The 12,347-nt window shown below is 43.4% G+C and overlaps 1 protein-coding gene across 4 annotated transcripts in view; it reads left to right on the top strand.

Moving 5' to 3' along the window:
* Positions 1 to 12,347, top strand: part of FAT1 (FAT atypical cadherin 1) — a 120,036-nt gene that overhangs the window by 101,107 nt on the left and 6,582 nt on the right. For all 4 annotated transcript variants that reach the window (XM_019921435.3, XM_019921436.3, XM_033848944.2 and 1 more), the window contains exons 16-26: positions 40 to 177; positions 2,415 to 2,558; positions 3,088 to 3,285; positions 3,830 to 4,631; positions 4,776 to 4,907; positions 6,281 to 6,438; positions 7,070 to 7,532; positions 8,221 to 8,374; positions 8,507 to 8,617; positions 10,080 to 10,711; positions 11,415 to 11,552. In XM_019921435.3, the coding sequence (XP_019776994.2) occupies positions 40 to 177; positions 2,415 to 2,558; positions 3,088 to 3,285; positions 3,830 to 4,631; positions 4,776 to 4,907; positions 6,281 to 6,438; positions 7,070 to 7,532; positions 8,221 to 8,374; positions 8,507 to 8,617; positions 10,080 to 10,711; positions 11,415 to 11,552 (3,070 nt within the window). The remainder of the gene's footprint in view (positions 1 to 39; positions 178 to 2,414; positions 2,559 to 3,087; positions 3,286 to 3,829; positions 4,632 to 4,775; positions 4,908 to 6,280; positions 6,439 to 7,069; positions 7,533 to 8,220; positions 8,375 to 8,506; positions 8,618 to 10,079; positions 10,712 to 11,414; positions 11,553 to 12,347) is intronic.

Genomic DNA, 12,347 nt, shown 5'->3' with positions numbered 1-12,347 from the left:
CCTCATCTGTCTCCTAAACCGGAGTGTGATATTTTCTAGGTTATGGCAGATGATGCCGACGGACCTTCAAACAGCCACATCCGCTATTCAATTATAGACGGCAATCAGGGAAGTCCATTTACAATCGACCCTGCCAGGGGAGAAGTGAAAGTGACCAAACTTCTAGACCGGGAAACAGTAAGTGGAAAAATCTGACGTAGATTGTTTACAGATTATCAGATCGGTAGATGGAAGTGCCTTGTGTTCGCCTCTGCCGACATTTTGGGAAGTGTTAAAAGGGTAGAACCAGCCTTGTTCTCAGTAAGTGACAAGCAAGATATAAATACTTGAAAAGCAGTTGTGGTATGAAGATCTCCAGAATATGTGATGTGTTTCGTAGTAATGTGAAGGTTGGATAATAAGAGTTTGTATTCAGGACCAAGTTACTGTTGGCACCAGTGTTTTGAGACGCTTCATGGAGCTAGAAGCTGGGTTTTAAATAATAGCAGAGATTCAGGAAAACATAGTGTTGAGAGGAGGGAATTCCCTGTGAGGAACCGGGGGGAATAAGGATGGAGGAAGGAAGAGACGTGGGGTGTCTTTAGGTGATTCTGTTTAGTTGTGTTGGAGTAGAGTGATCGTACAAACAGGTGAGGGAGGAGAGATAGATGAAGAGTTTTAGGAACAGATGACAGGCCACAGGCAAAACCAGGATCGTAGGTTCAGGCTGGCACTGCAGGCATTAGGTGGTTACCGATGCTGTGAGCGCAGGTGTAACAGCACAGGAGGTGGTTGCTGAAGACCAGTCCTACAGCTGGTCTAAGTGTTATCCCAGAGGTGGGAGGGACAGTGACAGTTCATCAGTTATGAAACAACAAGAGCCCAAACTGGGAAAGTAGCAATGACGAGACAAGTGCAGAAACTTTGTAGAGGAAAAATTAGGGTCCACGGAGCTCAGCTATGGCCCTCCAGAGAAAGCAGAGGTGGCAGAGGACTCGATGCGTTTCAGTCTTGCTGTGACTGGGTGGTGCCATTAAAGGCGAGTAGGAGGTCACAGGGCGTAAACTCAGCACTGGGAGAGGTGCTTGAACGTGGTTTTCAAGATGCTGATTTGTAGAGGAAAGTGGCGTATTCAAGTAAAATTATTCAGCCAGCATTTAGAGATTTTAGTCAAACTTAAGAGACTTGAAAGCTGGAAATACAGCTATGGTACATGCCTCTGAAGATGATTATGGAAGTGATCTGAGGTATTGAGATAAAAGTGAGTGAATAAGGAGAGAGGCAAGCCCTCCCTCCCTTCATCCATCCGTCCATCCATCCATCCATCCACTTAGTCATGTGCTCTCACAGACAGGAGGGGAGCTGCCTCAGAGGTAATGAAGTGAAGGAGAAGTGAAAGAGCCTTGGTTTGGGGAATTGGAAGGGCATCGATGATAATAATGACTGCAGTTTCAGAAGAGTAGTGGGTAAATCCAAGATTAGAGGAATTTGGGGAGATAGTGCTGAGATATTTCATCAAAGTCCATTCTTTAATTCCTTTTCTGACCTGTTATTTTTGAGTGGGGACTTTCCCAGAGTTTAGGACGCATGACTGTTATGCTTAGGATTGCAGTACTGCTGGGCAGAACAAAACTTAGTATTTTTGACTGAAACACTTCTCGGATCCTTTAGTGTACTCATGTCCATTGGGAGATGGCAAAAGAGAGTCTCCCAAGCTACGTCGTCCTCTTTTTGTTGGAGCGTCTTTCAGGACTGACACTCTGCAGCACGTCCTCTGGGGTTAGCCAGCTTCTTGGCCTCTTCACTGCTCATTCTGGAAGAGAGAGCTTTAAAGAAACTGTCCTGGAAGGGAGGCCACCTCACTTAATTCACCTTCTTTTGTAGGAAGTTCCCGAAGAGAGGATCTTGGGAGATTTAGACAGTTGACTACAATCCAAGAGTGACATGGATGCGGGGAGGGTGAGCGGAGTGTTGAGAACGAGTGAGCCCTCGAGGGTGGGAGGCAGCTTGCTGTCTGCCTGCTTCTGGCTCAGAGTCACACTGGGGCCGGAGGGAAAGTTGCCTTCCCCGCCACTAGTAAAGCAACAGCCTTCGACATATGTGATGTTTTCTCTCATCATTTGTATTACTTTTCTGTCTTAATTTCTGTTAATAGATCTGCAGGTTTTCAAAGTTAGAACAGTTTAACGGAACAAGTACGTTCCTGAGAAGCGTTGGAGATTCTCATCCCTATTAGTAACTTTTTCTGTCGAGCAGATACATTACATTTTTCAGATCAGTTATTTGTAAGCTAGGGAACTGCCCGCCTGCAGGACACGGGGAATGGCAGGCCCTCGGATCCGCCCCTCCAGTAATCAGAAGTACGCTTCAGGCTGAACCCTGCGCTTGGGCCTTGTGGAAATGGACATGATTCTCTTTATCTTTTCCCCGAAAAGATTTCGGGTTACACGCTCACCGTGCAGGCCTCGGACAACGGCAGTCCACCCAGAGTCACCACGACCACTGTGAACATAGACGTGTCTGATGTCAACGACAACGCTCCCGTCTTCTCCAGGGGAAACTACAGCCTGATCATCCAGGTGATCCCGGGCCCAAGCCTCACTGAATGCACCCCTGTTGAAATAAGCTCTTTTCTGGCCTCAGTGATTCGTTTGAAATATCTTCCTTTTCCAAAGACTACTTTTGAGAAAAATGGGAACAGTGACATTACAGGGGTCTCCACCAATACTAAAAGATGAGCATTTCCAAGATGCTGTCATCTCTTCCTGTGCTTTGATTTTTAAGATATTCTCGCTAGCTTGATTGTTAACCTTACCTTCTGCCCTTGCGTTTCCTCCTTGCCCCTTACACTCCCTCCTCCCTGCCACTCCTCGTCCAAACGCCTCCCCTCCCTCACCCCTCCCGGCACCCCTCCCTCACTCCCCCCACACCTTTCTCCTCACGTGCCCCTCCCCTCCAGCCCCCTCCTTCCCATCACCACCACCCCTCCTCTCTCCTCCTTCCAAATGGAGCGGCAGTGTCTCTCTTTTCTGTAAATTTCATATTATAGAAAACATGCATATGATACGGGGTTTTGTTGAAAGTTGTGTGGTTCTCTTACTCTTGCAGGAAAATAAGCCCGTGGGGTTCAGCGTGCTGCAGCTGGCAGTGACAGACAGGGACTCCTCCCACAATGGCCCTCCCTTCTTCTTCAGCATTGTGAGTGGAAACAAGGAGGGGGCATTTGAAGTCAACCAGCAGGGAGCCCTCCTGACGGCAGCTGCCATAAATAGGAAAGTGAACGATCATTACTTACTGCACATTAAGGTATTGAAGTCTGTCTTTCTGATTTTGTTGTGGACTCATGGAGAAGAGCTGCTTTGGTGGTTATCTTGTCCTGTGTAAACAGCTTACATTGCATGAGAAGACAAAACTGAATTAGAATTTTTATTTCATTTTTATTATTTATTTATTTAATTTTAATTTTATTTATTTAATTTATTAAATAAATTTTATTTAATTTATTATTTTATTTATCTAATTTATTTTATTTATTTATTTTATTTAATTTATTTATTTAAATTATTTATTTAATTTTTATTTCATTTTTATCCCATGGCACTTCGTGGGGGCTTGTTTATTCATTTGGTTACTTTGTCATAGACGTTGGTAGAGCTAAATTTCAACGTAAATTAGTGAAAGGGCTAGAAAGAAGTATTTATCCTGTCCCTTGATAATACTTCTCATGTGGAGAACTAATATCTAACAATCGGTAATATTTTAGAACTTGAACAATGTAAATATATTTTTATTAAGTTGTAAACGACGACATAGATGAAGGTGATTTTTTTTTTTTTCCCTTTTCTCGTAGGTGGCAGATAACGGAAAGCCTCAGTTGTCATCTTTGACATACATTGACATCAGAGTCATTGAAGAGAGCATCTATCCTCCTGCAATTTTGCCGCTAGAGATTTTCATTACTGCTTTTGGAGAGGAGTACTCAGGTGGTGTCATCGGGAAGATCCACGCGACGGACCAAGACGTGTATGACACGTTAACCTACAGCCTCGATCCCCAAATGGGCAGCCTCTTCTCTGTCTCCAGCACAGGGGGCAAGCTGATAGCCCACAAGAAGCTGGACGTAGGGCAGTACCTCCTCAACGTCAGCGTAACGGATGGGAAATTTACCACCGCGGCTGATGTCACGGTGCACATCAGACAAGTGACGCAGGAGATGTTGAACCAGACCGTGGCCGTCCGCTTTGCCAACCTCACCCCGGAAGAGTTCGTTGGGGACTATTGGCGCAACTTCCAGCGAGCTTTGCGGAACATCCTGGGTGTGAGGAGGAGTGACATTCAGATCGTTAGCTTGCAGCCCTCGGAGCCTCATCCGCACCTGGACATCTTGCTTTTTGTAGAGAGATCAGGTAGTGCCCAGGTCTCACCAAAACAACTTCTGCACAAGATTAATTCTTCCGTGACGGATATTGAGGAGATCAGTGGTGTGAGGATATTGGATGTGTTCCAGAAGCTCTGTGCAGGGCTGGATTGCCCCTGGAGATTCTGCGATGAAAAGGTGTCCGTGGATGAAAGTGCGATGTCAACGCATAGCACGGCCAGACTGAGCTTTGTGACCCCGCGCCACCGTAGGACAGCTGTGTGTCTCTGCACAGGTAACACACATACGCACGTGGAAGTAGGCAGTGCAGGTCATTTCATGTACGACCTTTGAAGGCTATACGTTAAAGATCGTTCTCTTGAAATTCCTATTAATTAGCTGTCCCCCCTGCCCTTTTTTTTTTTTTTTTTAAACAAAGGGGGAAAATGCCCACTTGTCCATCATGGATGTGAAGACAGTCCGTGCCCTGAAGGATCTGAATGTGTCACTGATCCCAGAGAGGAGACATACAGCTGCGTCTGTCCAGGTGGCAAGTTTGGCCAGTGCCCAGGTGAGAGGTTCAATAATTAAGAGTACTTGTATTTAAAAAAGTAACTTTCAGAGTTTCTTATTTTCTTCTTTGTTGGAGTTGAAAAGTATTGTAAAGTATGTTTATTATAACAGGTCAGACATAGAGGCGAATAAAGTAGTAGCTTTTCCTTCCTCTTGAACTCCTCCTGAGGAGGAAGGATGCTCTTCCTCTCTCATCAGAGCTCATATGAACGTACAGTCCCATACGTACAGATTTATTTTCCTTTTCCTTTCACATCTTTTTTTTGTTAAAGAAACTGAGGAGTGGTTACATCTAACACAGTCCCCTTTTCCTCTGTGATGAGCATCTTGCCAAGTCCTAATGCTTGTTAATAGTTGTACAGCATTTTGTAGCACGGCTGTACCATCATTTATGCAACATGGTGCTTACGTGTAGAGATTCAGTTTATGTTCTCCTGTGTTACAAGAAGAATCCTTAAACGTGTATCCTTACATATTGGTGCTTTCATTTCTGTACAGTAGATTGTAAAACTGGGACTTACCTGTGTCAAAGGTGAACTACACTTTTAATTTTTAGGTATACCATTATGTTAGTTTCCCAAAAGTTGTGCCAGTGCCTATTTCTTCCAGTCATGTGTGAAGGTCTCATTCCCCGTTCTTTTGCTAATATTGAAGGTTTTCAATTAAAAAACAAATCGCCCCCATCTAATAAGCATGAAATGGTATCTAATTATTTTAATTGCCATTTCTCTGGCTACTTGTGAAAGCAGTCTTTTCATTTGTTCATTGCCTGTTAGCGCTTCCTCTTCTGTGACTGGCCCGTTCCTATTATGTGCGTGATTATCTGGATTATTTGTCTGTTTCTTATCTTTCATGTCTGGAGCTCTGGAGCTCTTTGTGTATTTTGATCAGAAAACATCTGCATAACGCTGTCTGTATGTTATTGATCTTTTGATTTGTCTAATTTTTATTTTGTCACTTCTGCATAATTTTACAAAACAATTTTCATCTCTGGATTGATACTATTTTCATCATTTTTGTAGAATGGGAATTGTTTTATGTCTTGCTTGAGAAGGTTTCCCAAACCACCTTCAGGCTATTTTCCTAAACTGCTTTCTAATAATTTTATAATGGACATTTCATATTTAGGTCTTTTATTCTCTTAGAATTCATTTCTCTGTGATACAGTAGTCTAACTTATTCTCTCCAAATAGAAATCCAGTTATGCTGTGCTGTTTATTAAACAAGTAGACATTTCCCATTGCATTGCATTTTATAATGTTATAATCATAGATCCAAAACTTGAATTAGTCAGGGCGGGAGTGTGGGGACACACTTATAAAAATATTTAAACTTGATTCTGATTTATTTTTTCCTCTTTGTGATTCACAGGGAGTTCATCCGTAACATTTACTGGAAACAGCTTTGTGAAATATCGTCTAATGGAAAATGAAAACAAGTTAGAGATGAAACTGACCATGAGGCTGCGAACATACTCTACCCACGCAGTTGTCATGTATGCTCGCGGGACTGACTACAGCATCTTGGAGGTGAGCGTTTTTGCATATTTGTACCTCAGATTGTGGGAGACTTTAAAAATATAAATTCCATATTATGTTCAGATTGTCCATTTTTTTTAAAAGAATAAGATAAGCAAAATGAAATGGTTGAGTTATTCATTTAAATGGTTCATTGATACTTACACATAAGTTTTGTAGAATGAAAAGCTCTTTTTGCTCTGCGGTGACATAGACATTTACTTCTGTTTTTTACAAACATATTTAGGTACCTGTGACTGTTAACATTCAAACTCTAAGTGATATTACACCTTAGTAATATTATAGGGAGTTTATAGAAAGGTCGTACATATGCTTGAAGTGATAATTAGCTTGCCTACTTTTTTTTTTTTAGCATGATTCATTTTTGACTTCTGATAAAACCTGATGCTATTTTTGGTTGTTGTTTGGTACAGTTCATTATTACACGATGCCTTTAGGATACGTGGTTGAAATTTGATATCCCTGAAAGGTCCATTTTTATTATCTGTACGATGAATGAGAGTGTGTTCTGTAGTACTTAAACGCGAGGGCTTACTTTCTTCCTTCCGTCACCAAACATGATCTGAGACTGTGCATGAAGACTCCATGAGAGTAACGTGAACAGTGATTGTTTCTGTCATAGATCCACAACGGAAGGCTGCAGTACAAATTCGACTGTGGAAGCGGCCCAGGCATCGTCTCTGTCCAGAGCATCCAGGTCAACGATGGGCTGTGGCACGCGGTGTCTCTTGAAGTGAATGGAAACTATGCCAGGTTGGTTCTAGACCAAGTCCACACCGCATCAGGCACAGCCCCGGGGACACTGAAAACCCTCAACCTGGATAGCCATGTGTTTTTTGGTGGCCACATCCGTCAGCAGGGCTCACGGCATGGAAGAAGCCCCCAGATCGGCAGTGGTTTCAGGGGTTGTATGGACTCCATTTATCTGAATGGGCAGGAACTCCCTTTAAATAACAAACCAAGGAGCTACGCACACATTGAAGAATCGGTGGACGTGTCTCCTGGGTGCTTGTTAACAGCTACGGAAGACTGCTCGAGCAGCCCATGCCAGAACGGAGGCGCCTGCCACCCCTCACCCACTGGAGGTAAGCTTCACACGTGAGCCTTCTTTAAACGTTACACGCATATGCGCCTGAGGGGAAGTTCCCCCTGTATTTCTGCTCTTCCTCTTTTTATTCAATCAGTTTTGTCAGATCCTGCAGCCAGCATGGGATCTGAGTAGCATACATGATGCTCTAGCGGAGTGAGATTTTGAATGCATCCCAGCAGAGGCTGGAGGGGACAGTTTCTCTCCCGCTGAGCTGCGGCCGCGCTGCTTCGTGTTTCCAAACACGTCTCATTCTACACCAGCAGCCACAGGAAACCACAGCTGACCCTGAACTCCTCTCCGGCCACACGGACACTGACCTGGGGGTTAGAACTGGTTCCACGTAGCTCTTCTTGAGGCCTCCTTTTATCCAGTGGCCCAGCAAGGGGACTGCTAGCCTTGCTCGCTCTAGGTGGGAGTAGAAGTGGTTTTCCAGAAGGCCTTGGACCCCTCGTAAATTATGGTGAGCTAGAGCTGGTTATGAGTTTTCTCTTCAGTTCTTTGTGTTTTGGTGATACCAGCACTAGACAACTTTTTACTCAGAGGGAATGGGAATTTTACTAGGTTTTTTACAGGTCTTGGAGAGCTAAATCTTCACCTGAACTTAAAAGTAAAAACGAATATACTGAGACTTATTTTTTGAGCTACTGAATGATAGGACTTTTTGTTCCCTTTTGCTGATATAGGTTATTACTGCAAATGCAGTGCCTTGTACATAGGGACCTATTGTGAGGTGGGCATCAATCCGTGTTCCTCCAACCCCTGCCTGTACGGTGGCACCTGCATTTTGGACAATGGAGACTTCCTTTGTCAATGTAGAGGATTATATACTGGTCAGAGGTATGTAGAGTTTTCTTAGCTTTCATAGTTAATTTTAACATTAGCGTTTCTAATGTCATCATGTTTGTAAACTACATTCACTTGTTACCATTTAAGTATTCGGTTTATGTTTATTTTTTCCCTGTTCTTTAGGTGCCAGCTTAGTCCCTACTGCAAAGATGAACCCTGTAAAAATGGTGGAACATGTTTTGACAGTTTGGATGGTGCTGTCTGTCAGTGTGACTCGGGTTTTAGGGGAGAAAGGTAACTGGCTTCTTTCAAGATTTGTATCTGCACCTCTCTATAGTTTCACAGTGATCAGTAGATGCAACAAAACTTCATTAATTTGGACTGTGTTGCTTCAGGATTGGAATTCCGAGCTCATAATGGCTCCTTGCATAATTTATCTTTTCATTCTTTAAAATAAAAAAATACTGAGCCAAATGAATGTAATATTATAGTGCTTGAAATATTATATGCTTTCAATATATAATGCTTCTATACTTTAAAAACATTATTTATGAACAAAGAATGTATGGGTGCTTGCAGGAAGTAACTGTTAAAGGAAGAGTAAGATTGTGTTTTTTAAAGCAGACTCCCAAGGAGTTGTTACCTGTCTGTGAGAGTGATGACATTTTTTCATCATTTATGTAGCATCTAAAATCTTTTTCCACTCTGTCAGTATCTTCTGTGAGCCTTCCATAATCCTGAGAGGTGATAATTATTTTCCAGGTGAAGAAAATGAGGCACTAAGGTGCCTGTTGTTGACCTTGAAAGAAGTGGCTTTTAGTTCCAGATGCCATTTCACCTTAGTTTTTAAACCAAATAGGTGAAGTCTTACTCGGTGCTTGTTACTTGTAAGTGCCTAGTGCTGTACATCTAGAAAAGCCTTCACCATCATATCAGTCTTGTTAGAAGGCTTGAAGCGCGACCTGCCTGCAGAGATTCACATAAGGTTTTGCTCTAAGTAGTGGTTGTGGTCTTGAACTTTGTCATCAGTCACATGGTTTTCATTTGTGAGTCTACTTTAATTCTAGACAATACTCAATGTATTTAACAAAAATGTCTCAGTAATCAAAATTGTAATGCTAGGTGAGTATAGGGGATGTTAAGCAGATACATTTTGTTAAAGGAGGAAGGGTTCCAAGTGTCAGGTGGATCTGCGCAGGTGCAAAATATGCCCATTTGGGAAGGCGGGAGGCTGGGCGGCGGGGGTGAGGAGATCGCATGCGGACGAGTCCGTAAGGGTGAGGGTCTGAGGGAGATTTTCAACAGGGAGAAGCATATAAAAACGGAAGACAGAGTTTTCTAGCCTTTTTACATGCTTTATGGAACTGTCATTTTTCCAAACAGGAACACTTTCTGAGAAATTTAACCTAGTCTCTTGAAGTACATTTATCATGCACATTCTAAATTTCTGGATCAGAAATCAAGACAAACTGAGGTTTAGCCTATGAGTTTGATTTAGTAATCTGTTGAATCCTTAGAAAAGTGGCAGTTAAAGATTGACTTGGCATAATGTTTATCTCCCAAATGTACAGAGTATGGAATCAAATGATTCATTACTCCACGGAAGGTTTTTTGTGTAGTTATTGTTGTCAGTAGTGTATTTTCGGGTGGATCTTATTCAGGAGGACTTAGCCGTTAGTTTCTAAGAGTCATAGGCCTGGCACGTTCTGGCTCATGTTGCAAAGGCCTCTCTTCTCAATCTGGGCTGTCTTGGCAGGTGTCAGAGTGACATTGACGAATGTGCTGGCAACCCCTGCCGAAATGGAGCCCTTTGCGAGAACACACACGGCTCCTACCACTGTAACTGCAGCCATGAGTACAGAGGAAGACACTGTGAGGACGTCACCCCAAACCAATACGTGTCGACCCCCTGGGACATCGGCCTGGCTGAGGGCATCGGCATCGTGGTTTTCATAACGGGCATCTTTCTACTGGTGCTGCTGTTCATCTTCTGCCGCAAGATGATTAGTCGAAAGAAGAAACACCAGCCCAAAGCTGAGGACAAACACTTGGGACCCAGCGCAGCTTTCTTGCAAAGACCGTATTTTGACTCAAAGCTAAATAAGAACATGTACTCCGACGTACCACCCCAGGTGCCTGTCCGTCCTATCTCCTACACTCCAAGCATTCCAAGCGACTCTAGAAACAACCTTGACCGAAACTCCTTCGAAGGATCGGCTATACCCGAGCACCCCGAATTCAGCACCTTTAACCCCGAGTCTGTGCACGGACACCGGAAGGCCGTGGCCGTCTGCAGCGTGGCCCCAAACCTGCCTCCGCCGCCTCCTTCAAACTCTCCTTCTGACAGTGACTCAATCCAGAAGCCGAACTGGGACTTCGACTATGATAGTAAGAACAACTTTCTAAATCTTTATACAATGTCGCTGAGCAATGGACAGTGAGGTGACAAGTTCTGCCAGAGCTTCTGGTGGTTCAGATCAAACTGTGGAGTCTTTGTGAGTGGTGAATGTGCTCAGACCCTGTAGAGCTCTGGGACGACTGGAAAGCTTTTCCTGATGCCCCAGCCCTGGCTGAGCACTGTGGCTGCGATGTTATTTTAATTTACGAATTGAATCCAGTCGTGTTCCAGTTAATCTGGAAAGATCATTTTATCTTTGTAATTGATGTGGGTTCTCAACTATAATGTGGAGGGACTTTTATGACAAAACAGTTGGGAGGGCATTTGCGTAATAGGATTTTTTTCCTAACGTGGCCAGAGAAAGTGGCGGTATTTAAGTGGCCTGACATATATTTGATGCTTTGAAAAAAGCTATAGGTACCATTTTCAAATTAATTCCCCAGGTTGTCTAATGGTGTCCACAGGCAGGTTTATTGCGAATTTCTATTCTGTGTGAGTCTGCAAGCCATATTTGTAGGTTTTTGGTTTTGTTTTTCAGGTGTTTCTGGTTTTTTTCTTTGATGTTCTTTCACTAAACAAATGCCAGGCAGTCTGTGGGTCACGCTTGCCCTGCGTCAGGATACAGCAGGGAAGAAAACAGAGTCTCTGCCTTCATGGAGTGTAACTGGTTTGTCTGTCATCTCCTCCTTTTAGCTAAAGTAGTGGATCTTGATCCTTGTCTCTCCAAAAAGCCACTGGAGGAAAAGCCTTCTCAGCCGTACAGTGCCCGGGAGAGCCTGTGTGAAGTGCAGTCCCTGAGCTCCTTCCAGTCGGAGCCGTGTGACGACAACGGTGAGTAAACGCACACCTGAAATGCCCTGGTCCCCTGCTGGCTGTCCACAGCCCTGCGCACGTGATGCAGCGCAGTCAGGTAGACGCGCCCGGTGCCCCTGTTTTGGTTTCACATGGTCTTCACGTTTCACTTCGGACCACAGTTAGACAATACCTTGGACAGCCTTGCATGAACTTCCAACGAGGGAAAATGTTTAAAATGTTCTTAGTGCTTAGGTATTGGAACTGTAGCAACTGGTCAGTAATAAGGAAGAAAATCTAATTAATTGAAAGGTAATGTCTGTCTGATTGGTTAATTTCACTTTGACCTTTTTTCTACAACAGTGAATATTATAGAAGTTACGTGAATTTTTTAAAAACCCTTGTAACAGCTTCCTTGAGCATACCCCGCGCACACACACTTACACCCTCACAGCCCTAAGAGGAGGAGCCATAGTCTGAAACATGCAACCTCAGCGGCACCTGCGGTATTACAAGGTTTTATTTGTCTCTTCCCCCAACTCCCCTGCGGCCTCAGCTCCCATTTGGATCAGAGCATACTGACTGAGAGCACAGTTTAAGAGATTGCTAGTAAGTTTGATTATATTTCTAATGAAGAAGGTTTGACGGTGGGATCATTGATGCCAGTTTTGTTTATCTGAGGGTAAATCGCATTGATAACCAGCTTTACCACATTAGCACATACCAGTAGAGAAAACTGTCAATATTCAGAAATACAAAAAAGTGAGTTTTTAATGGAAATTTTTGAATGTCAGAATTAGTAAATTTTTTGCGTAAAAATGCCATGTGTAAACT

This window comes from Tursiops truncatus, chromosome 21 (assembly GCF_011762595.2).
Source record: "Tursiops truncatus isolate mTurTru1 chromosome 21, mTurTru1.mat.Y, whole genome shotgun sequence".
Taxonomy (NCBI): Eukaryota; Metazoa; Chordata; class Mammalia; order Artiodactyla; family Delphinidae; genus Tursiops; species Tursiops truncatus.
This window is presented reverse-complemented; position numbering and strand designations above follow the sequence as displayed.